This window comes from Prionailurus bengalensis, chromosome B3, assembly GCF_016509475.1.
Source record: "Prionailurus bengalensis isolate Pbe53 chromosome B3, Fcat_Pben_1.1_paternal_pri, whole genome shotgun sequence".
In the NCBI taxonomy this organism is placed as follows: domain Eukaryota; kingdom Metazoa; phylum Chordata; class Mammalia; order Carnivora; family Felidae; genus Prionailurus; species Prionailurus bengalensis.
The window spans coordinates 100,923,264-100,950,343 of record NC_057355.1 but is presented as its reverse complement, the minus strand read 5'-3'; the positions used below and the strand labels follow the sequence as shown (position 1 = coordinate 100,950,343).

Genomic DNA, 27,080 nt, shown 5'->3' with positions numbered 1-27,080 from the left:
CTGAAGCAGGCTCCAGGCTCTGAGCTGTCAGCACAGAACCCCACACAGGGCTCCAACTCGCAAACTGTGAGATCATGACCTGAGCCGAAGTTGGATGCTTAACTGACCGAGCCACCTAGGCGCCCCTTACAAAGATTTTTCTTAGCTAATTGTTTGAATAAACATACTATCACAATCATATTGCTATTTTTAAATAAAGTGTGTGCCAGTTCATGTCAAAATTAGTGTACAATATTAAGAGACACAATGTCCAGATATAAATATAAGCTCACGAACAGCAAACTATCATCTGTAATTCCTGACATTTTTCTCTTTTCTTTGGTAGCACCAGGGTTCTTATGCTTGTATGACAGAAGTCAGTGTCATCAGTTGAGACATTTAAGAAAACCAGACCTCCAAATAAAAGCACAAACACTTTTATTTTTAACAGTAGTGTTTTGTTACAATTTAGTGAAACAAATACATTCATTGGCCACAGCTATACTTTCACAACCAGTTTGAAACTGATTGTATAGCTGAGAAACACTGTTAAACAATAAAAAAGGCAGCTATGCATAAAAAAGCCACTTTAGCTATAAATTACATCTTTCATAAAACTACAACCAGCTACACTGAGTGGTAAGAGTTTCAAAATTAATGACCACCCAAATGAAACAATAAAAACAAGTACTGCTAATCACTGTAGAATTACACACTTAAGCAATGAAATTCACTGTTCTAATTAATGAACCAAAAAGGAAGGTTTGAAATTGTCATCATGTGCTTCAGTGCAGGATGAGCAGGGAATCGGTAGCCCTTTGATTTCATAAACAGCTCCTTCTTTCGAGACCAAACTTAAAGTGCTCCTAGTGCTTTGGAATTTTTAAGCAAAAATTGGGCCAGAAGCTTATCTTTCTTTGTCTTTGGTGATGTATTGTGGGAGATGTGTACAAGGGGACAAATGCAAGAATTCAGGTACCCTAAGTCAGTGATAAGAATAAATCTACAAATCTGAAATTTGGAAGAATCAACTAATGCCACTGAAAGAACCAAGATATTTTATCTGGATTTTTTTTTTTTTTTAAGTAATCTTTGCTTATCTGGTCAAATAGGAACACTATGTAGGGAGGCCTTAGAAAAAAATTTATCTTATTTACTTGGAACCTCAAGGATTAAAAGAGATAACACATCTTTTCAGATAGTTCTAGGTAATTACATACTCAACATTATTAGGAAAATAAATAGTTGGCATTCTGAATAGAAATCTAAGAACTGAAGTTGTCATCAAAATATACCCGGTTAAGTGTATGTTATGTTGTCATGTAAATACCAAGGTTAACTTCTGTACTATAAATTTTTAAGTAATTTGGTTACAATCAGAGAATTTAAAACAGACCCAAAGTAACATTTGTCACTATAGGCTTATGCTTCTGATTGAGTTCAAAGTCATTTTGTATGATAAAAAGAAGAAATTTCTTTGGCTGTATACCAGCCTCCCAAAAGATCAAAAGCATTAAAAATTTCATTTATTCCTGTTATACTCTTATGAAATCACTGAATAAGCAATTATTAAAACCTTGAAAGGTATTTTAAATGATAGTAGAAATAAAACATAACTTTCTAGTCAAAAGACAGAAAAGGACAGTTGTATTAGTTGCAGTTCTGAAGAAATAGATCAGCAGACAACTGTATGTAGCTAGTTGTCTTTAAGCACAATTGTGACAACTTCCCAATGTTGCCTGTTCCCTTGGCATCTTGAGGTATTCAGCATCTACTTCTTTCCATATAGATACTGGTAGAAAGTGCATTTTAAAATCCTTTATTACCTTAGCCTACCATATATATATATATTTTTAGATTTGGGATAGGACATTCAAGACAGTTTTAATATAATTCTAGAAGTATTCCAATATTGTTAAACACTGGTTTTGTACTTACCTAGTTAGTACATCAGTTTTCTTATTTAGTCTAGTGCTGGAATTAATTTGAATTAAATTTAATCTGGCTTTGCCCATATACAAGATATAAAAATGGGAAAACTAAAGGAGGAATTATATGTCTTACAAAGTATTGCACTTGAGTTTACTGCAATAATGTATCATGACTTAATTTACCTGAGGACAATCCTGATTCAATAGGTACAATCAGCTGTATCTTGTTCAGCCAAATCAGATGCTTTTGAAAATGTATTCATGTTTTAACTTAGAATTGTACATTTTATGAATAATTCTTAAATGCATCTGTAAATGTGTTTAGTCCCAAGAAGTTTCTACCCAAATCTCCCTATGCAAAAATCACTATTGCTTTCTTGAAGAGCCATGCTTAAACTACTATAATATATCTTAATCATACAAAATGATCACTTGACCAATTCTACTCAAAGTAGCCACATCATTTCCACCGGTATACTTTCTTCTTGAAGAAATGACCGTGGATTTCCAAAGAACACTGCTGGTCATCATTGTAAAGGATTACTACTGTCGTTTAAAAAAAATGATGGAATAATTTTGGTTGGTATTTTACAATCATGCTTAAAAGAACTATCTTCAGTGATCACATAATTTTAAGTAGATTTTTAAAAAGAATGGTACATTGTTATACCTTAATCCTGCACACTGTTCACACCGTAAAATTTTTATTGGGTAAGAATTCCACATAGAATATACCACTGAATATACAGGCTTTGATTTTCATAGGGAAATTGCCTCCTAATTAGGTGTACAATATAATATCCTAGTGTGAACCCTAGAGTGTGACTTTGGGGACTGCAGTGTACTCTTTCAGAACAAAGATAAAAGTGCAAATATGCAAATATGCATTTGATGTTCCAAAGTCAGGATGTTTGCAGCCATCAAGTGCCTTAAGATCTAATCCTTCTTTTCTCCCACTCCAAACTTCCCATTTTACTTCATTTTGCTATGAAGAAGTCAAAAGTAACAGGTGTGTTCTCTGCTGAACCACATTTCCAGGCTGTGTTTTCAGTTGCAACAGATAATGGAATGTTTATGTAGATGGCATTTAAACACATCGAATATACACGTTCATGAGAAACAATGGAAGAATCACGGCTCGGTAATGCTGTCAGTTTTGTGGTGTTACATACAAGCTATGGTGATTGCTCATATCTAAATTGCTACAAGTAAAGAGCAAAGGAGCAGTGTCTGTCATAGGTCCATTCAGGTGGGGAGAGACTGTATAGCTGTTGCTGCCACACCCAGTCATGGTGCCATACCAGCCCAAACCTTGCGAATTTGATAAACTGCAACAAGAAAAGGCAAAAAAGTGATAGGAGTGTGATCAGGATGTAAGTCACATTGGCATTTTTAGTGTTCAATGAATTTCATAATACAGTATTCAAATATTGAGTATATTCTTTGCCAAGTAATATGATGGCTTTCTACAAAATGGAATGACTTTTATCTAATATCCTTGATTTTATATCACATATTACAAAAGAATAAATACGTCAGAATTAGAACTTGATTATCAGATGATAATATAGTGCTGTTTATTATGGACTAGGCTCTTGTAAGACATGTTTCTGTGTATATACATGAAGTAATGTATACACACACATACCTTATTTAATTTTTACAACAATCCTATTAGATAAATTCTATTATCCCTATTTTATAGGTGAAAAACAGGCTGAAAAAAAACAGGTTAAGTAAATTGTCCAGATGAAATGAGGATTACAGAAAATGTTATATCAAGCTCAAAGTATTATGGAGGTATGCTTTTAGCTTTTCGCTTTGCCCTGATACACAGCTAATGGTATGGAGTTGCAGTGATTTTAGAGTAAGAAGGACACAAGGAGATTTCCTATAGCATCTAAGATTCCCAAAAGGTTAATCTAGGGTTTTCCTGTGGGCTTTGAATAGCACTATAGATAAGGAAACATATACATCACTCTAATTGTATTCCTTCCCTACTTGCTAACTTCTGCCAGCTTTGAAGCAACATGGGATCCTGAAATAAGATGGTACCGTTTTACTCCCAAAGGCATTTCTCAAATAAAGGTAACATTAGAGTCAGATGATAGTTTTTTATAGTATAGGTTCCACTATAAGTGTAGCATCTACTGCTCTAAGATCTGGTTTAAATGATCTTATTTATTGACGTATATCACCAAATCACTTTTTACCTATTCGGGTCAAAGCTTAGGTTTGTTCTTGGGGCGCCTCGATGGCTCACTTGGTTAAGCCTCCGACTTCGGCTCAGGTTATGATCTCACAGTTCAGGCTCAGGTCATGATCTCACAGTTCCTGAGTTTGAGCCCCACGTCGGGTTCTGTGCTGACAGCTCAGAGCCTGGAGCCTGCTTCGGATTCTGGGTCTCCGTCTCTCACTCTCTGCCCCTCCCCTACTCATGCTCTCTCTCTCTCTCTCAAAAATCAATAAACATTAAAAAATGTTTAAAAAGCTTAGGTTTGTTCCTTTTCAATGTATTCAGTACTAGCCCCGAAGCTTCAGTTTGTTCCTTTTCGATGTATTCAGTGCTCGTCCTGAACACCTACCTTCCTTCTCTCGAACCTCCCAGTCTTGGCAGGTCATCATCACTATCATATCGTCTTGGGTTGTCGAAAAAGTAAGCTCTGGAACTGTAATTGTGACTATTTATCATGCCAGCAGGTGCCTGTGAACAAAATATTAACATATGAAGATTTACTTTCCAACTAAGAAAGAAGGATGAGATCTAGAATGCTTTTTAGTCTTAAACTTTGACAAAAATAGAAAATCAATATAAATGTTCCATTGTTTTTAAAGATAAGGGCAACAGGCATTGGGGAATCTTATGATGTCATACCAAATTCTGGTTTAGTCTCTGCGCCCGGAAAAAGAGTACCACAGACCATGCTGGGACATGTTCCCACAGAAAGAGGACCATTCCAAATACTACATACTCTTCTCCACTCACATCTTCTAGATGAGCCTGTAAACAGAGTGTGACAGAGCAATGTTTAAGTCTGTCTGATGTGTAAGCAGTCACCCTCCACAATTAACTTGCGTCAGGTAGGGTAATTGAAAACACATCAACCACAGGCACATAAATCTCCAATTTTCCATATTTTGTGGTTTCATATCCTTTAAAGGATGTAAAAATGTGCTTTGATGTTAAGTAGAATAAAAAGCTATTTTTCAATGCATCAATTTATGAAAATATTTTTAACATATGGATAAAATGGAGTGATCTTGTTTTTTGGCCCCAAAGTCTGAAGAGAGTTATAAAAGAGACTACTCATTCTAATTACTCCATGGGCAACATAATAGCACTTACTGAGTTACACCTGTAGAGAAATGTCACATATCAAATTGTTCAGCTCCACTGCTATTTAAAAATATGTCTTTGGGCCTAAACTTCGTATTGAGTTTGCTTATCCTACTAGATGTTGGGAGAGAGAAATGGCAAAAGGAGTGAAGAGATTCTGCCATCTGGAACCACATATGAAAATTCCTTTTCTTTAGAATGGTAACTGAAATTCTTATAAAGTGGTATTCCAGAATGTCTTCAATTCAGTACAAAGTTAAGTTAATGTAAACATATGACAGGTAGCTATGTCAAACTGCACTTTTCGGTAGGGGATGGAGAGTGCTGGGAGGTTAAATATAGAGTACTCGGAATTATTGGAGCAAATACCTGGACACCCAAGGAACTATGAATGCTCTCCCATTAACATGGCTGATGATACTAGATTTTCAAAAAAGTCATTATTTAAACAAACTGAACCACATATTTAGATTATATTTAGGTCTTGGGTTTGAGAGAATAACTTTTATCCTAACAAGTTAAAGATATATTCACTAGCTAATGACAGACAATCCATTTATCTAGAGGTATTTAAACACTGTCCTTGAAAAAAATTAGCAAGATAGGTTTATGAACAGTAGGTTTATGTCACTAGTAGTATTATTTGCAAAAAGAAAAGAAAATATTCTGACGAATGATTTTAAGTGACACGTGTAAATGAGGATTTTTATACATAAAGCTTTAAGTCTGATTACTGTTAGTAGCTAGAGATTCCATAAAAGTGTTTGTTTGTAAATCAAACACTTAAAATGTTCTCTTAGTTAAGGCTAACTTCCTTATTAAATTATTAGATTAGCAATACATGGTAGCTACTTACCTTATCTGAAAGATTATCCCAGCCATAGTTAAATGGACTTTCTAATGTATCCTGAGATATGGTGATCACCACCAAATTGTAACATGCTCTTGAAGAGTAGAGGAGAATGACTACAGAGCCTACAACAACAGTCTGGCACAGAGACATACCCTAAAAGAAATAAAACTCATCATCATGACATTGCACATTTGTCATGACAGGCTGTTCATACACATACAACATGGTCACCTCTTGCAATGCACTCTTAGAAAACACTGAGTGAGCACCTGTTGAAACAAACTCTTGATTATCCTGCTTTATGATTCCTATTCTTAGAACCACTTGGGTTTAAATTACCCTATTAATACAGATAAATTATTTGCCAACTTGCCCAATGGTAGCTGGAGGAAGATTTTGTCCTGCCAAGGTTACCTTACTCCCTTAAGTAATATGAAGAAATAAGTTGGCAAAATTGATATTAATCAGAGAGGTAGTTTAGTCCTAATGAGAAAAGCATGGGAAATAGAAGCATTATTCCATTTCATACACTTGGTTTCTAATGAGATACAAAATTAGAATAGAAATACAGCTCTTATGTAATTTGCCTTATTCTATTAGAGAGCTGATGTTAGTTAATCCCTATTGATGTCATTATGTTGACGACAAAATGATGTAGGCACTCAAATGCACTTTTGAATCAATAACACTTTAATATCAAGGCTTCCATTGTTTCCCCAAATAGAAAACTCTTATAATTTAGTACTCACAATTTAGTACTCACACCCAATGGAGTTGCAGGGATTCTTAACCTGGGGTCTATATTTCAATACAATTGGTTTCCTTTGTAATCCTATTTATATTATGCATTAAAAACATTATTCTGATGTTTTGTCCCCCTCATGAGAGACTCTTAAATATGGAGAACAAACAGAGGGTTATTGGAGGGGTTGTGGGAGGGGGGATGGGCTAATTGGGTAAGGGACACTAAGGAATCTACTCCTGAAATCATTGTTGCACTATATGCTAACTAATTTGGATGAAAATTTAAAAAAATAAAATTAAAAAAAATATATTCACGCCGAAAAAAAAACCCAGAAAACCAAAACATTATTCTGAGAAGTGACACAACTGCCAAAAAGATCCACTGCATTGTAGCTGTCCCATTTGGTTTCTGTGTATAGATAACAAGCATCTGACTAGTATATCATGCCCCTAAATTTACATATTGAAATAGTTGTTAATTACTTTCCTTTTATTTCCTCTTTATATTAAGGGCACTTACATTGAGTTTTTGGTTATGTGTGTAGGTAGATTAAAATAATCTATTAATTTCAGGATAGAAAAAAAATTATTAAAAGTACTTATTAGAGGAGCACCTGGGTGGCTCACTCGGTTGAGCGTCCGACTTCGGCTCAGGTCATGATCTCACGGTCTGTGAGTTCGAGCCCCATGTGGGGCTCTGTGCTGACAGCTCAGAGCCTGGAGCCTGTTTCCGATTCTGTGTCTCCCTCTCTCTCTGCCCCTCCCCCGTTCATGCTCTGTCTCTCTGTCTCAAAAATAAATAAATGTTAAAGAAAAAAAAAAGTACTTATTAGAGGGGTGCCTGGGTGGCTCAGTCCGTTGAGCATCCAACTCTTGATTTTGGCTGAGGTCACAATCTCAGTTCATGGGTTTGAGCCCTGCATCAGGCTCTGCACTGACAGCAAGGAGCCTGCTTGGGATTCTCTCTCTCCCCCCTCTCTCTCTGCCCCTCTCCCATATGCATGTGTGCCCTCTCCCTCTCTCTCTCTCTCTCTCTCTCTCAAAAATAAATAAATAAACTAAAAAAAAAACCTTATTAGAAGTGTGCACTGGGTTTGGTAGGATTGAGAACCATTATTATAACTGACTTCTTTATAAGAACAACACATTTTAGAGGTATATAAGAAGAAGGAGAACTAAAAGATAAAAGATACCTTGAAAGATGTTGAGAGTACCCTCTTATTTTTAAAATTTTTTATTTATTTTTGAGAGATAGAAAGAGAGAGCACGCGCAAGCAAGCAGGTGAGCGGCAGAGAGAGAGGGAGACACAGAATCCAAAGCAGGCTCCAGGCTCTGAGCTATTAGCCCAGAGCCCAACATGGGGCTCAAACTCACAAAATGGGAGATCATGACCTGAGCCCATGTCGGACACTTAACCGACTTAGCCACCCAGGTGCTGAGAGTACTCTTTTGACCTACCTCATTACCATAACAAAAAGTATGCGTGAAAACAAGTAAAACCCTAACAAGATTAAAATTTTCTAAAATCAAGGCTAAAATTTTCTACAGTGTACATTTTTATTTTTGTGAATACCCAAAAAAGTTGTTAATAAAAAAGCTAATCTAGGGGTGCCTGGGAGGCTCAGTTGGTTAAGCATCCGACTTCTGCTCAGGTTGTGATTTCAGGGTTTGTGGGTTCCAGCCCCGTGTCAGGCTCTGTGCTGACAGCTCTGGATCCTGCTTCGGATTCTGTGTCTCCCTCTCTCTCTGCCCCTCCCCTGCCTATGCCTTGTCTCTCTCTTCAAAATATAAAAAAAAAAAAACATTAAACAGAAGCTAATCTAAAGCCAATCCAGAACCAATTTTAAAAGTACTATAGTATTAAAGAAACATTAGATAACAAGAAGTTAGAATGTTGTAAGCACTGCCATCCCTTAAAATAATCCTAAGTAACTTTCTGGAGAAATAAAATGACTACTAAAAGACATAATATGGAGATATTTTGTTTATACTTGTAAATACTATAAAAGCCAAAAAAAAAAAAAGGTTGTGAGAAAAGTTAGCAGAGTCAATAACACTGAGGCAATTAATAAAACAAAATTACAGCTAGATTATATATATATAACAATGAAAGAAGCTCACTGATTTAGAAAGCAAAGTAAGATTCTTCCTGCAAAACACAGGATTACAAAACAAAACAGAAAAATGGATTCAGCAACATGGAAGCTGTTGTCAAAAAGTTAAAGAAAATCTTTCTAAAATGAATGGAGTCAATAACAGAGAATTCCACTCAGAAGCAATCCTCAAGGTATTATTCTCCCTTCTTCCATCTCTAACATCTACACCACTTTTTTTTAGAAATTCCATACCAGACAAGGAAAGAAGAGTCACACCTCACTTCAGTATACATATTATTAACACATTGGTATGCATGTCATTAGCTAGAGTTCAATATTTGTTTACAGGTATTTTTAAAATGTAGATATGCAGAAACTTCAAATTACCATTCACTAAGTTTTGACAAATGTATACACCAGTGTAACCCACATTTCTACCAAAATAGAGAGCATTACCATCACTCCAGAAAGTTCCCTCACACCCCTTCCCCATCAGCCAAACCCTCAGATGTATACACTCTACTGCTTCTGTTTTTGCTACACCTTAGTTCTGAACTTCATATAAAGAGGACCATAGAATATGAACTCTTTTGTAGGCTTCATTCACTCAGCATAATGTTTTGTGCTTCACCCATGTTGTTGGATGTTTTAGTAATTCTATGGTCTTTGTATTGCTGAGGTGGATAATTAGAATGACTAACTGGCTCTGATTTGCTTAAGAGTTTCCTAGTTTTAGCACTGAAAGTCCCAGAAAACTTCTCAGTCCCAGAGAAACCAGGATAGTTAATCACACTAATTCCACTTAATAATTATATGAGATTGTTTATTTGACAGTTTTTTCTGTTGATGGATAGTTTCTATAAATATTCTTATATACATCTTTCTGTGGACATATGTTTTCACTTCTTTGGGGTAAATACCTAAGAATGGAATTACTGGGTGGTATGGTTGGTATAAATTCAGCTGTATAAGAAATTGCCTGATCTCTTTCCAAAATAGATGTATAATTTTATACTTCCAACAAAGTATGAGAGTTCCAGTTGTTCTACATCCTAGACAACATAGGGGTTTTCAATCTTTTTAATTTTAGCCATGCTGATGGTTGTGTGGTAGTATCTCATTTTTGTTAATTTGCATTTCATGAAGACTAATGACATTTTGTTTATTGGCCATTTGTATATCTTCTTTGTGAAAAATCTATTCATATCATTGTCCACTTCTAAATTCGGTTGTCTTTTATTTTTATTATTGAGTTGTAAGAAATCTCTATATATGCTGGAAATGAGTCCTTTGTCAGAAATATGCAAATATTTTCTTGAAGTCTGTGACTTGCTTTTGCATTTTATTAGTCTTTTCTTTGGATGAGAAATTTAAAATTTAATTAAGTCTAATTCGTCAATCTATTCCTTCTGATTACTCTATGACCTAAGAAATCTTTGCCTATGCCCAAGTTGTAAAGATACTTTTTGGTGTTTATTTTCAGAAGTTTTAGAATTTTTTCATTTACATTTAGGTCTATCATCCATTTTGAAATATTTTTATGTGCGTATAGTATGAGATGGAGTTGGGCTTCATTTTGTTTCATATGGATATCCAGTTTTTCCAACCTCATTAGTTAAAAAGGTTTCCTTTTCCGTTTGGATTGCTTTAGCACCTTGGTCAAAAATCAAACGACCTTATATGTGTGGATTGATTTCTAGGCTTTCTATTCTGTTCCATTGATCTGTTTGCCTCTTTTATGCCAGTAGCACAGTGTTTTCATTATTGTAGCTGTATCCTAAATTTCAAAGCCATCTAGTGTAAGTCCCCTGCTTTTTCAGTGTTTCTTTCTGCATTGTTCAATACAATAGCCATTAGCCACATTTGGTTATTTACACTTAAATTAAATTAAATTAAATTAAATTAAATGATCAGATCCTCTGTCAGAATAGCTACTTTTCAAGTGCTCAATAGTCACATATGGCTAGCTACCATACTGAACAATGCAGGTATAGAATACTTTCATCATAGAACAAAGTTTTATTAGAATGCACCATTTTAAATGTATTTTTAGGTCCTTTGCGTTTCCATATAAGTTTTAGAATAAAATTGCCAAATTCTATTTTTAAAAACCACATCGTAGAATTATGATTAGGATCGCTTTGAATCTGTAAATCATTTTGGGAAGAATTGCCATCTTAACAATACTGCATCTTCTAATCCATGAACAATAGTCTTCATTGATTTATAGTCTTCTTTAATTTCTCTCAGTAATATTTTGTAGTTTTAAGTACAGAGATATTGCTTGGTTTTTTTTGGAAAATTTGTTTCTTTTTTTTTTAAGTTTATTTATTTATTTTGAGAGAGAACATGAGTGTGAGCGGGGGAGGGGCAGAGAGAAAAGGAGAGAGAGAAACTCAAGCAGGCTCCATGCTGTCGGCATAGAGCCTGATGCAGTGCTCAATCTCATGAACCATGAGATCATGACCTGAGCAGAAATCAAAAGTTAGATGCTTAACCAACTAAGCCACCCAGGTGCCTTGGAAATTTTGTTTCTAAGTATTTTGTTTTTTGATGCTAACATAAATGTGATTTGAATTTTATCTTCTAATTGACTGCTCTTGGTATATATAAAAACACATTAATTTTGCATTTTGACCTTGTATCCTGAGAACTTTGCTAAATTCACTCATGAATTCTAGTAGTTATTTAGCAGACTCTTTAAGATGCTCTACAAAAGCAATTCTGTTAAGTACAGAGTTTTACTTTTTTATTTCCAATTTTATACTTTTTGTTTCTTGTTTTCTTGGAATATTGAATAGAAATGGTGAGAATGGGCATTCTTTCTTTGTTTCCAATCCTAGGGGCAAAACAATACTTTAAGTATGATATTGATGGAAGGTTTTTTATAGATGCTTTTTATCAGATAGAGGATTATTTCTTGTATACCCTATTAGCTGAGAGTTCCATGTTTTTTTAAGTCATGGAGGGTGCTGAATTTTATCAAATGTTTTTTCTACATCTATTCAAATTATTACATATTTATTTTTTCCCTTTGTTCTCCTAATGAGTGAATTAAACTGATTTGATTTTCAATGTGAAACCAATGTTGCATTCCTGGGATAAACTCTTCTTGGTTATAATATCTTTTCCTTTTTACATATTGCTTAGATTCTGAATCTTTAAGTATTGTAGTTTTTATGTGCTTTGTAATATCTTTGTCAAGTTTGGTATCACAGTAATGCTGTCCTTATAAAATATGTTGGAAAGAGTTCTTTCCTTTTATATTTTCAAAAGAGTTTAATATTGGTATTAATTTATCTTTAAAGATTTGATAAAATTAACCAGTGAAACCATCTGGGCCTAGAGTTTTCTTTGATGGAAATTTCTGATAACAAATCAAATTTTTTTTAATAATATAGGGCAATTCAGAACTAATATTTTATCTTCTACCAATTTGTTACATTGTATTTTTAAAGTAATCTGTCCATTTCCTCTAAGTTGTCAAATTTGCTCACAAAAAGCTGTTCATAATATTCCTTCATTTTTCTTTTAATGCCTGTTAAGATCTACAGTGATATTCCCTCTTTCATTCATGATATTGGGAATTTGTATCTTCACTGCGCTTGTTTCCATACATAAAATTTGTTCATCTATTCACAGAATTAACTTTTGGCTTTAATTTTTCTATTGTTTATTTTCTGTTTCACTGATTTCTATTCTTATCTTTATTATCTCAGTCCTTCAGTCCTTCTACTTGCTTTGGACTTACTTTTTTTTTTTTTTAACTTTGTCCTAGTTTCCCCATAGTTTCTAAGGTGAAATCTTAGGCCATAGTTTTATATCTTTCTTCCATTCTAATATAGCATTTAAAGATATATTTTTCTCTTCAAGCACTATTTTAGCAGTATCCCACAAATTTTGATATATTGTATTTTGTTATCCTTCCATATGAAATGTTTTCTAATTTCCCTTGTGATTTCTTCCTTTTCTTATGGGTTATTTAGAATTATGTTATGATTTTTAAATATTGGGATTTTTTTTAGATATCATATCATTACTGATATTTAATTGCATTATGCTAGAAAACATTCTTTGATTCCAGTTCTTTTGAAAGTATTGATACTTTTATTATGGTGCCTTGTATGGTTTATTTTGATGACCATTTCCACGCTCAATTGAAAGGAATGTGTACCCTCCAGTTACTGAGAGTCAATTAGCTCAAGGGTGTTGGTAGTGCTGTTCAGATTTTTTGTACTGACTGTTTTATCAATTGTTGGGGGGGGGGCAATAAAATCTCCAACTATAATTGTACAAATTCCCCCTTTTATTTCTCACCATTTTGGTAAATCTTTTTTTCTGCTTTATTTCCTACTATTTTTGGCTTCATGTACCCATTTATAATTTTTATGTCTTTCTGATGAAATATACCTCTTACATTTGCTAATATTCTTTGTTTCCTGATGAAAGGCATCTTTTTATATCTGGTAATACTTGGTTTTTAGATCTATCTTATCTGATATTAAAGGGCCTTCTTATGCTTACTGAATGCATAGCATATTATAGTTTCCATTTATTTATTTTTGACATATCTTTTTTTTATATTTAAAGTGCCATTTTGACCATCTCTATGTTTTAATGGGGTGTTTAGTCCATTAACATTTAATATAATTGGTGATATGTTTGGATTTAAATCTTACATTTTACCATTTGTTTTCTGTTTGCTTCTGCTTGTTTTTTGCTGCTGGTGTTTGTTTTTCCTCTATTATTTCCTGTGTTTTTTTGGGTTAATTGAATATTTTTTAGGATTACATTTTAACTTATCTATTGGATTTTTAACTATACTTTTCCAGTTTTTGATTTGTTTTGTTTTTGCTTTAAGTGGTTGCTCTAGGGTAGCAGTTCTTAAAGTGTGGTCCAGGGACCTTAAAGATCAAAATCAAAATGATAAAAAAAATACTAAGATGTTATTTACTTATTGTACTCTAATTCTCTTTTGGATGTACAGCAGAGTTTTCCAGAGGCTACATGATAAGGGATGATGTCAACACTTTGTATGCATGTATATTCTTGTGTTTTACAGAATTCCTGATATAATAGAATTAGGGTATAAATATGTGCATTTTCAGAGATGAACTCAGATTGTTTTCCTACTTTTACTGGCTTCTTGCTAGGTTTCTTTGGTTATATCTGCTGAAACTCCATTATCATCCAGTAAGTAGTTATTTTGAAATCCTTGTACCTCCATGGAAATACAATAAGAATTGGTATACCTGACAGATTTGTTTTACAATATTTAAGACCTTTCTTCAAAAACTTTAAAAAATTTAAAATTTGATATTAAACTCATATTAAAAATTAATCATATTTTACTCTAAAATGAAAACATATTTTTTTAATATTTAAGAATGGATTATTGTCTCAGGAATAGGAAATTATTTTTTTTAATGGATACAGAGTTTCACTATGGGATAATGAAATGTTCTTGAGATAGATAGCAATGGTTGTACAACAATATGAATGTACTTAATGCCACTGAACTATACAATTAAAAATGATTAAATGGTAAAATTTATGTTATATATATTTTACCACAATAAAAAATATCTTTAACATACAACTTCCCTGTTTATCTCTAAGATGCTGAGAAAGAGGAAAGTGATTAGAACTCTCTGACTCAATAAAGTAAGGAAACTACCTCAAAGGAACTGTATGAAACTGATTTCTTGTTTTGTTTTATCAAATAAAATGTAATGAAAAGTATCTTTCAATAGGCTTTACAAACGTTAATAATTTACCTTGTTATGTCTTCTATGACAGAACATTTCTGAATAATATTGAGGCCCAAGTTAGGCTGCAGAGTCATTTTGAGACCAGAGATTAAAAGCAAGAGGAATTGAAATTTAAATGCAGATGTGGTGAGCACTTTAAACACTAAAAATTGTTTTTATAGCTTTCCAAATTAGAAAGGAAAACACCATTCAAATATTTACAGGCTATATTACTATATTGCACTGGCTGAGAAAGCACACACAGTAGCTGAGAAACCAGTAAAGCCTTACACAGTGGACAGTACTGAATGCCTGCCAGATGGGAAGTCCATTGAATAAATTATGGCATTGCCATTTTCCAGTAGTACAGAAATTAACTGATTTGAAGATTTAACTGAAAACAAAGATTTAATATCTTATCTATAGATTTCTATTTTTGTCTTGTAAATGATTGAACTTGATGAAGCAGGACTAATTTTGTTTGTAATAATCCAGTGTGAGCATCCACTAATCATCCTGAAAGGTATTCTTTTATGTCAATGTCTGAGAAGAAACATAAGTGGCACTGAAATATCCAAAGTGTTGAAAGCTCTTCTGATTGTTTATCCTGGGTCAACTGTGTTGATATGTTCACTAATGGTACAAAAGCAATGGTAGGGAAAACTTCTGGGCCTTAGTACAAAGCAAGGCAGTGGCCCCAAACTGTATTGTATTCTTTACTACTATGAATTCCTGATTAAAAAAGAAAGTCAGTGTCACTTAAGAATATCCTTGATGAAGCAATGAAAATATTTATTAATTATCAACCTAAAGTATGTGTCTATTTAAAATTCTGTGTGATGAGGGGTGCCTATGGCTTAGTTGGTTAGGCATCTGACTCTTGATCTCAGCTCAGGTCATGATCTCGTGGTTTGTGAGATCAAGCCCCACATTGGGCTCTGCCTTGATGGTGTGGAGCCTGCTTGGAATTTTCTCTCCCTTCCTCCCTCACCACCCCTCCCCAACTCATGCTTGCTCTCACTCTCTCAAGGCTTTGCCTTGATGGTGTGGAGTCTGCTTGGAATTCTCTCTCCCTTCCTCCCACACCGCCCCTCCCCAACTCATGCTTGCTCTCACTCTCTCAAAAATAAATAAATAAACTTAAAAAAAATTCTGCGTGATGACATGAGACATGCACTTAAAGCAATTCTGCTGCATACTGAAGCATAGTGGTAGTCTTGAGGAAAAGCACTTATGTGGTTGTTTGACTTGTGAGCTAAACTAGACTTTTTTATGGAACACCATTTTTTACTCAACAAACAACTATGGAAGACAAACAATGCTTATTCATACTTGGTTACCAGGAATATATATTTTTAAAATAAGTGAAATTATCCTGTCACTTCAAAGAAAATATCTGACACTATTGTCAATGGTGAAATATAAATTTTCTAATGAAAATTAGAATTTTTGAGAACTTGTAAACTCTTATGTCCATGATAACACTGGCATGGCAGCTTCTAAAAACTTAAACACTTTTCTGATGACATTGGAGGCAATATTAATAAATGTGATTTTGAATACTGTCCAATGAAATGTATCATCATTTTGAAGATCTTGACCACTCTCTTCCAATGATCAATGCATGATGTTACACAATCATTCAAAGTGTAAGATAGACCAATAGTAGTACAGAAAGTTCACTAATATGGTTTTAGATTCTGCATGGCAACTAACCTTCAAGAAACCTCCACTTCAGATTTTTGGTGTAGTATTAAAGAAGAATATCCACAATTATCTGAAAAGGTTTTAAAATTCTCCTCCATTTTCCAACTACATGTATGTGTGAGGATGGATTTTCTTCATATACTTCAACCTAAATGACATATCACAACAGATTGAATGCAGAAGCAAACATGAAAATCCAGCTGTCTTCCATTAAGTCAGAAATTAAAGAGATCTGCAAAATGTAAAACAATGTCGATCTTCTAATTTATTTTTGTTTTGGAAAATACAATTAGTTTTCATAAAAACATGTTATTCATGTTAACATAATGGATAATATATTATTGTTATTTTAAATGAATTAAGAAATGAATATTTTTAGAATGTCTCAATTTTTATTTCTAATAATGTACATATAGATGGATATAACACTAGATATTGGAGTCCTCAATAATTCTCAGAGGTCTAATCGGGTCTTGAGACCAAAAAGTTTGAGAACCACTACTCTAAAGATTATGATATATATCCTTAACTTCCATGGTCTAATAGTTAACATCATACCACTTTGACATAAAATGTAAGAACTTGCAACATTATGGGTACATTTATCCCCTGTCCTTTATACTATAGTTGCTATCACTGTTATATATACTATAGAGAGAATTATTTATCTACATATGTAAGCCTCACATTGTAAGTTTTGCTTTGCACAGTCATGTTTCTTTTTTAGAAATTAAGAAATTATATTTACCCAAATATTTACTATTTCTTGTGTTCTTCATTCCTTCCCGAAGAGATGAAATTCAAGTTTACTTTATTTCCCTTTAGGCTGTAGAATTTTCTTAACATTTCTTGTAGTGCAGGTTTGTTGGTAACTAACCCTCTTAGTTCTATTGGAAGAATTTTCATTTCTTTATCATTCTTTAAGAATATTTTAATTGGATAGAGATTTCAGAGTTGATAACATGTTTCCTTCAGCATGTTGAAGATGTCATTTCCATGTCTTCTGGACTCCCTTATTTCTGATGAGAAGTGAGTGATCATTTGAATCAATGTTCCCTTATGTATGCGTTATTTTTCTCTGCTCTCAAGATTTCCTTTTTATTTTTCGTTTTAAGTACTTCGACTATAATGAACCTATATGACACTTTCTTTATATTTATCTTGATTGGGGTTGCTGAGCTGTAAATTTATGTCTTTCATCAAAAATTGGAAAATTTCAGTCATTATTTCTTCAAATATTTTTTCCAAAATAATTTTCTCCCTCTTTTCCTTTTCCACTTATGCATACTTAGGTCCCGAGATTCTGTTCATTTTATTATCATCTTTCCCCTACTCTACACTGTGCTTCAAATTGGATACTTTCTGCTGATTTATTGATTTCTTTTTCTTCTTTCATCTTCAATCTGCTGTTAAGCCCAACTGGTGAATTTTTAATTTAAATATTGTATTTTTTAATTCTAGAAATTCTTTTTATAGTTTTTAGTTCTCCTGAGTTTTCCTATTTATTTATCAAAGTGTATTTTCCTTTACATACTTAAACATAATATAAAATCTTTGTCTGATATAGCCAACACCTACATCATCTGGAAGGGTGGATTGCCTCCAAAGATTGCTTTTTGAGTTTTACTTTTTGCCTTTTAAGTATGACTCATATTTTTCCTGTTTCTTCATATATCTAGTAATCTTGGATTGTGCTCTGCCCCTTGTGAGTGACATGTTTTAGAGAGTCTGGATTCTGTTATATTCTTCTAAAAAGTATTGATTTTTCTCTTTTCCTTTTTTTTATTTTTCAACCAAAAACTAATGTGGTTAGACTCAAATCCCAAACTGTCTTCCATGTATAGAGAGCAACTGAAATATCAGTTCAATTCCTTTCTTCTTAATTGTGCTGCTTGAATTCTGCCTTGCTCACGTGCAGTTCAGGTATCAGATAAAAATTTGGCAGAATTTATCATCAGAATTTGGGGCTTCCTCTACCTGGCTGTCTTCTTCCTGAAATTTCCCACTCATTTTCCATCTGTGGTAGTTACTTGAATTTTGTCTTCTGATTCTTCAAGCAAGTTAAACAGAGGTTTTCTCTTCTAGTTTTGGCTGCCCCGTGGATGAGAACTTCCCTCAGGTTAGAAGCTGTAAAAAACAGGAAACTCACTCAGTGTCATTTCCTTCTTCTAAGTGGTTGCTCTCCAGTGCCTTCAGTGCTTTTTATATTTTGTCCAGAATTTATCATTGCTATCTGTGGAAGGTTTGTCCAATAGAAGCTACTTAGCCATTACCAGAGGCAGAATCCTACACATATTTTTGGAAAACATCTCACAAATGCTACTTCCATTTTGAGAATAAAATGCCAAACTAAGGATCAAAAGTAAGAAAACAAAGTAGTCTCAATTAGTAAATTAAAAAATAAACAGTTGACCCTTGAACAACAGGTTTGAACTGCTGAACTGTTTGAACAGGTTGGAGTCTACTATCCACAGATTTTTTGACAAATACTGTACAGTACTGTAAATATGTTTTCTCTTCCTTATGATTTACTTAATAACATTTTCTTTCCTCTAGCTTACTTTACTGTAAGAATACAGTATATAATACACACAGTATACACAGTGTGTGTTAATTGACTGTTTCTATTATTGGTAAGGCTTTCAGTCAACTGTAGGCTATTAGTAGTCAAACTTTGGAGGAGTCAGTGTGTCAACTGTACTTCAATTAAAAAAAAAAACCCAAAGACATTAAAAGAAGTTTTGGGGGAGTCAAAGCTATACGTGGATTTTATTTTATTTTATTTTTTTCAAAGTTTTTTATTTATTTTTGGGACAGAGAGAGACAGAGCATGAATGGGGGAGGGGCAGAGAGAGAGGGAGACACAGAATCGGAAACAGGCTCCAGGCTCCGAGCCATCAGCCCAGAGCCCGACGCGGGGCTCGAACTCCCGGACCGCGAGATCGTGACCTGGCTGAAGTCGGACGCTTAACCGACTGCACCACCCAGGCGCCCCTATACGTGGATTTTAAATTGTGTAATGGGTCAGTGCCTCTAACTCCCTCTGTTGTTCAAGGGTCAACTGTATTTTGATAATTATAAAATTTAAACAGGTTCAAAAAGGTTCATGCTTTCAAGACAGTGAAATTAGATCTCTGACTCCTATGGATTTTTTAAAATGTGACAAGTGTGTGGTGGGTCTGCTCAGCAACAGAAGAGGAAATAAGACTTGGGGTATAAGAACTGGAGTAACAAAGGCAGCCAAGTGCCACAGCTTAAGATGGATGGAGTAAATCCTCATAATTCAAGAGAGAAATTATAGCAAAGTATTGGGAAGATGGCAATCATACCTATTACAGAGGAAGGTGCAGTCTCTATTTCTCTACCCATCATCCTCCCAAAGTCTGGTTACATAATATTTTAGGGTGATGGAAAAAGACACTGATAGTATTTTAGTCTATTTCTTTAATTATGGCTTAAATTACCATAAATCACTGCTTTGGTCTTGTAGGATCAGCTAGTCTGCATGAAAGATCAGAAATATCAGTCTGGGTGGCTCAGTTGGTTGAGTGTCTGACTCTTGACTTCAGCTCAGGTCATGAGCTCATTGTTCATGAGTTCCAGCCCCATATTGGGCTCTGTGTTGATAGTGCGGAGCCTGTTTGGGATTCTCTCTCTCTCTTTCTCTCTCTCTCTCTCTCTCTCTGCCCCTCCCCCACTTGCTCTCTATCTCTTTCTCTCAAAAAAAAAAAAAAATCAGTCTAATTGAATGTTACTGTGTCTCTGTAAGATGCTGATGCTGTTTTCCATTTTAATACATTAAATTAATATGGATAAAAGGTTAAGTGAACATTGGACAGAAAGGTTTACATAATAATTAAAACTGTTAGGAATTCAGGAGAGAGAGAGAGGCAGAGAGAGAGAGAGAGAGAGAATGCATTATTTGCACATGGCCCTCTGGGCTAGGAGACAAGCTGATCTTAAGTATCAGACAATTATTCCCTTTACACTTTTATCAGATATAAAATTGTGCATGTCCCTGACCAGAGATATAAACCTAATAGCTTAACTTTTATTCCCACCCTGCCTTTGAGTGTTCTTTTATACAGATAATCCCAACCTGTCATTACAGGGACTAAGCATCTACATTGGCTTAAATCTTTTTGTGTAGATAAGTTATTTTGTCCATTATGTTCTTATATTGTTATATTATTATTTTTTTCTGAAGTTGGAAGGAATATTAGAATAAAAATAATTTTATCAGTATGCATTTTAATGTTAATAGTTATGTGTAATTTTGAGAAAAAATAAATAAATTCAAATATACCACAGAAATCATACAAATGAAGTCAAGGCAAACAGCAATAAAAAAAACTTAATGGGAGAAATAGACCAATAGTAACATGCAATCATGTCAATAAATACAAACTGTTTGTTTATCGTAGAAAAGGTTTGTAAAAAAACAATCAAAATAATTCTATATTTTGTCCAAGTTAATGAGACACACTTGAAATGTTAGCAATAGATAAAAAGTTAAAAGCATTGTCTATCATGAGCATGCAAATAAGAGAAAATTGAAATTGTAATAAAAGTTACAGTAGATCACAGAACAAAAATGCCTATGAGTAAAAATATCATTACATAATTTCAGTAATATTTGTTCTAAAGATTTTAAAGAAAAGTTAGTTAAATATTAGATGAAATGTCACCTATTAAGAGACTTCAGCCCTTTTTGAAATCCATGCGAAATGGTACATAAAGAAAGTGGAGTCGAGTAAAATTAAAATATTTAAAAGAGAAACTCAGTTTTTCAGTGATTCTTATTATTTTTTTTGGATCAATGTTCCTTTTGAGAATCTGATTACATGTATAGTACCCCTCTCCAGATAAATTTTGCCAACTATTTCAGGTATTCAAGAACTTTTTGAAGTTACGTTACCATCCTTTAGTACATGTTAGGATCATAATAGCTAGCATTCACAAGCACTTCCCAAGTGCTAGGCATTATATTAAGTACTTTATATGAAATTTCATTTAATCCTTATAACCACCTTAGAAGGTACTACTCTTACCTTCATAACAACCTATAAGATCAACACTATCATTATTTTCATTTTACAGATCAGCTGAATGAAACTTAGAGATACTGTTACTTGTCCAATGCCATATGGCCAGTAACAGAAGAGATGGGACTTATTGCCTTATCTCTTTGACCTCAGGTTTCCAGCTCTCTCTCTCTCTCTCTCTCTCTCTCTCTCTCTCTCTCTTTTTAAGAGAGAGAAAGAGTGTGAGCAGGGGAGGGGTAAAAAGGAGAGGGAGAGAATCTTAAGCAGGCTCCACCCTCAGTGTGGAGACCTACCCAAATAAGGCTCTGCGTGGGGCTGGATCCCAGAGCCCTGGGATCGTTACCTGAGGTACAATCAAAAGTCAGATGTACCACCAACGGAGCCACCCAGGTGCCCAATCAGGTTTCTAGCTCTTAATCACTATGATATGTTGTCTCTCAGTAAGGCCTTTCCAAATTAATTAAAAATTGATACATCTGAAAAAAGAGATACAAACATATCCAACAGTATATCCAATGCCATTTTTATGTTAATTTATTTATTTATACCACCCTCATTACAAAAGAGAATTTGAAGTAGTTACAGAGATACAAACAAAATAAAAAATATATAAGAATGTGTGTCTGGTGGTGGTGGGGGAATAAGAAAATAAAATAAAACTAGAGGTAGAGCCAGAACCAAAGTGGATATCATAAGGTCATCTATGATTGATATAGAGGTAAACCACATATTTGCCTCTGAATGGCATAGTGGCCAGAGAAAAGAAGGACTTAATCAATACTGTTTTACCTGGGACTGAACTGGAGAAAAGTATCTTTTCTGGGGAACGCTGTAGAGATAATATCCTCAACATTATACAATAGTGACTTTTAAGATAAATGTTTCTTACATATTTCTTGATATAGGTCAAAGTATAGGTCAGAACAGACAACTCTATCCATGATACAATGAAGTCTGAGTACAAAACATCTGGACTGGGTTGAGGATAAAATGTAGAATAGCTATAGAGATGAACAAATAAGAAATCCTTCAGGTCATTTTTTTTTGGCAATTAAGCTTTTAAATTTAACAGTTGAGACTTTATTTCAAGAAACTGGAGTACAGAAATTATATATTGTTTAGGCTGAAATGCATACAGAGTCAAGCAGTCAAGCAACTTCTTAAGGAAGTTAGGGGACCTGAATAAGATAGATGTATGAATTTTAGACTTTCCATCAAAGTAAGTTGAAGGAAGACCTATATGTAAAGACAGTATCTAATTCACATTGATATATAAATATGTAATGTTGAAGACATGGCTTAAACTCAAATAGAAAATTTTCTTTGTTTTTGTTAAATAAGAATGTTTGTACAATATAACAAGATTATGGAAAGCTGCCAAAGCAGTACTTGAGAAAACATGTTGCTCTAAATATCTTATTAGTTTACAAAATAATAAATCACGTATCTATATAAGAACACAGACAAAGAACAAAGTAAAAACCTTAAATATGTAAGAAAGTCAAAAATTGGAAGAGCAGAAACAAACTATTCAAATCGACAATAACCTAATATTTAAAAACCCAGTTAGAGTTGTTACTTTGAAAAAGAGAACCAATACACAGCATTGTTCTAGCTGCTAAAATAATTTAAAAATTTTTTTAAAAAGAGAATCCAGGTAGTTATTTCTAAATTTTACTTTGGAGGGGTGCCTGGGTGGCACAGTTGGTTAAGCATCTGACTTCAGCTCAGGTCATGATCTCACGGCTCATGGGTTCGAGTCAGGCTCTGTGCCAACAGGTCAGAGCCTGGAGCCTGCTTCAGATTCTGTGTGTCCCTCTCTCTCTGCCCCTCCCCAGTTCACGCTCTGTCTCTCTCTGTCTCTCAAAAATAAATAAACATTAAAAAAATTAAATTTTGTTTTGGAGATGAAGGGGAAAGAATCAAATCAAGTTCATAAAAAGGAGAAACATTAGAGTTATGCCTTCAAAGTTGGGTAAGATGAGGACAAACAATAATAGAGCAGTGGGTGGGGGAGAGACATTCCTGGAAAATGAAACAGCCTAAAGATATAGAGACAGGAAAGAATGTTGTGTGCCATCTAGAAATAAGGTAGGTAAGATTTTGTTGAAACAAATTATGTAAGATATCATTATCAATGAATATTTAGAAGAAGGAAGGAAGGAAGAATAAAAAGAAAAACAAAGGATCCAAGTCTGAGCTTTTAAGGAAATGTTCTTAGGGATAGTAGGAAACGGTCAGTTTAAAAGGGGAAGAGGCAGATGCTTAGCTGATATTTGTGGACTAAATAAAAGAAATGGCTATTACTGTCCAGAAGTCAAAAAATAAAAATGAGCCTAGTGATTTACAAGGAGAATGTGAAAGCAAGAGGCTGTACTCTTTGAATAAATAAGTTTATAATTAACTTAGGAAGACTAAGAACTATGTAACAGTACAATATAATACAAAAGATCTATTATGTTTACCTTTAAAGTTATGTATTTAAGCATTTCCCTCTGTAATGTTCTTAGAGAATTCTGAATCCATGCGCCTGTTAAATGTAAAACTTCTAAAATAATAATAAAAAAATGAATACCTTTCATATCATAGTTAGGGGATGTTTGAAATAATTCTGGAGAAGTTATCAGATGAGCTTTTCTTCTTAGATTGGCAACTTTACTTATAGTCACAGAAACATTTATTTCAAAGCAAGTAAAACCAAACTTTAAAAGTTGTTAAATATCTAGAAAAGAAGCCATGTAAGTTGAACCTAATCTATTTATGCTTTATCACTAGACAAGCACAGGTCTGAATGTTATGGTGATGTTATTACATTAAGTGAAGATGCTGTTGCTACACCAAAAGATTATGTACTGTAACAGTGACAGTATTATTTTTAACACTTAAACTGAAGCTAGAATGAGCTAAAACATTTAAATTTCTGAGCTAACCTTTTATACAATTAAACCTTTAATTGATACAATAGTTTCCTAGGTAAGATTAATACTTTTGAAAGTCTCTCTCTCTCTTTGCATATATTTTTATTTTTATCCTGCATTCTGATACATGTTTAAAAAGTAAAATTAAAGTCTGTACCTAAATTTAAAGGACAAGTTGATACATTGAATTAAAGCACCTTAACTTACTAGGATTATATAATGGATAACAACAATATAGAAATCTAAGTATATTTTAGAGAACTCTTCTGTTAAAGACACTATCTTGCTTATCTTCAGTGAACAGGTAATAATGCCTAATTAAAACAGGCTTGTGTGTATGTGTAAACCATACCCCTAAAACCACACATCTATACCCTCACATCCAGTATCAAATATACACTGTGATGACTGATTCACTGCTCAACCATGCTGTCGATTAGTGGTAGAAACTTCTATAGTTCTTTGTTAATAGGTTAGCATTTGGCTTCTGTTTGCTGATCCAAACAAAAAGTATAAGGAAAGGCAGAAGCAAAGCATTTATAAATTTAATTACATGATTAGCTGTTTCAAAATCATAGGTCTTCACATTATGGGGTGAAGTAACATTTTCTAAATCTTTATACGCAAATAAACACCAGTTTAGAAGTATAGCATCTTAACATTGCTAACTCAAATGTATGCAGACATAATCTGGTAAACTGTTTAATGGCAATACTGCCACCCTTACTGATGAAATCTTAAATTGTTAATGTGGCTTTATATATTAGACCATTTGTCATACATTCATGTAAATTCTGGTCTATTTTGTTTATCCTACAATGTAGAAGGTATAAGTCACAGAAAATATAGTATGCTCAATGTAAACTTTTTAAAAAATTGTTATTTACTAAGGGCCAAGTTATGAATGCACTTTAATATCGTGTGACCATTCTTTCAAGCTCAAAAATGTACCTTACATTCAGAATACTCTTTTAAAAAAGCATAGGCTTTTCATTAAAACATGCTTCATAGGATGAGGATTTGAAGTTATATTTTCAAGCATAAATTTAAGAAACATACTTACCTTTGATTCGAGGTAGACATTTGCTGATGACATTTTTGTAATTTTGCATATGTAACTAACTAAAGAGATGGCACAAAGAATAAACAGGCTATCATTAATTAATGCTCGAACAAACACCGTCCACTTCAATTGATTTTCTGGGACATCTCCATGGACTAGCACTGCACAAGTCAAGTTCACCACTAAAAAAAGAAGGCTTGCCAATATGAAGCCCAAATGCAACAGAATTCTGAAAGGAAAAAATAAATTTATTAGATATCTATATACTAATGAGAGATTAGATTTAATTCTGAATTAGTTGTTATTAGTTGTTATTCAGATTTAATTCTGAATTGTTATTTTAGGTACAATAACTCCTTCAGTATAAAATCTTTATGATTTAATTAAATACAAATTAAATAATCACTCAGAGTTACTTGAGATATCTTTGCTATTATAAAATTAGTATCTAAACCTTTTAAAAATGGCATTAGATTTTAAAACATTAACTTAAAAATAATGTCACGTGGACTCGAATTCAGTTGCCTCTACCAGGAAGAATAATATAAGATTATTTTAACACTAATTCAAGGAATCCTGCCTTTTTCATTTTTATAACTACTAACCATATTTTCATTGACCTTTTCATTCTAGGAATTACCAGGTTTTTATAATTTGCCTGGAAAGTTAATACCCTCTATCTAAATGTAAATTGATCACTAATATTAATTTTAAGAGGTTGAGGGAAATGTGCTTTAAATAATGTTCAATTCTTATGAGCTTCTGATTATCCATAGCAAACATCATTTTCAAACATGGCTAAAGAAGAACATAGGGACAGTATATGTGGCATTTCAATACCTTGGCTTCTTATAAAGTTGCATATTTACTATGCATACAGAGGAACTCTGAGAATGAAATGCTCAACTGTATCCTTGGGGTGCCTGGGCTCAGTGGGTTAGGCATCTGACTTCAGCTCAGGTCATAATCTTGCTATTCATGAGTTCGAGCGCCGCGTCGGGCTCTGTGCTGATGGCTCAGAGCCTGGAGCCTGCTTCAGATTCTGTCTCCCTCTCTCTCTGCCCTTCCCCTGCTTGTGCTCTCTCTCTCTCTCTCTCAAAAATAAACATTAAAAAAAGAAAAAGAAACGCTCACCTATATCTCATAAAGAAAAATTAGACCACCACATAAAAACTCTTCATGTAAGGTATGGCTACCTGTATTAAGTAGCTATGACAGCTCTCTATATGAAAGTAATCCCAGTTCAAATACATTTATAACCCAAATTAAGATGAGCCAGAAATTTATTCAGCATCCTAATATCTTTTATTTTGGATCATTTTCAACACTGGGAATCATAAAATGTTGTCTGCCTTTGGAAATAGTTTAAAAGAGGTTAATTGAAGGTAATGTGTAATCTGTCACAAGCAATCCTTTGTTAAGTGTACAAAGTACAAAAATTTTAGTTTGAGAAGTTTAGATCTTAATATTATCTCAGATTAAATAATAAAAATAATAATATTAACTTGAAACCCCAAATGGACCTTGAAATTGTCCCTATGTCCAGAGGATTGTAATAGTTTAGGAAGCCAAAATATAGAGGTTAAATGAGTTGAATAGCCAATGAATTAGCGGGAGAATTGGTCTGAAACCCACGTCTCCTAACTCCCCAGTTTA

The 27,080-nt window shown here is 33.7% G+C and overlaps 1 protein-coding gene across 2 annotated transcripts in view; it reads right to left on the bottom strand.

The window, feature by feature from the left end:
• Positions 1–400: 400 nt before the first annotated feature.
• Positions 401–27,080, bottom strand: part of GPR137C (G protein-coupled receptor 137C) — a 65,759-nt gene continuing 39,079 nt past the window's right edge. The window contains exons 3-7 of one of the 2 annotated variants that reach the window (XM_043556161.1): positions 25,425–25,653; positions 6,104–6,253; positions 4,786–4,911; positions 4,496–4,614; positions 401–3,238 (exon numbers count right to left, since the gene is read on the bottom strand). In XM_043556161.1, coding sequence (XP_043412096.1) covers positions 3,061–3,238; positions 4,496–4,614; positions 4,786–4,911; positions 6,104–6,253; positions 25,425–25,653 — 802 coding nt within the window. In that variant the 3' untranslated portion in view covers positions 401–3,060. The remainder of the gene's footprint in view (positions 3,239–4,495; positions 4,615–4,785; positions 4,912–6,103; positions 6,254–25,424; positions 25,654–27,080) is intronic. The other variant, XM_043556162.1, reaches the window with a different exon arrangement.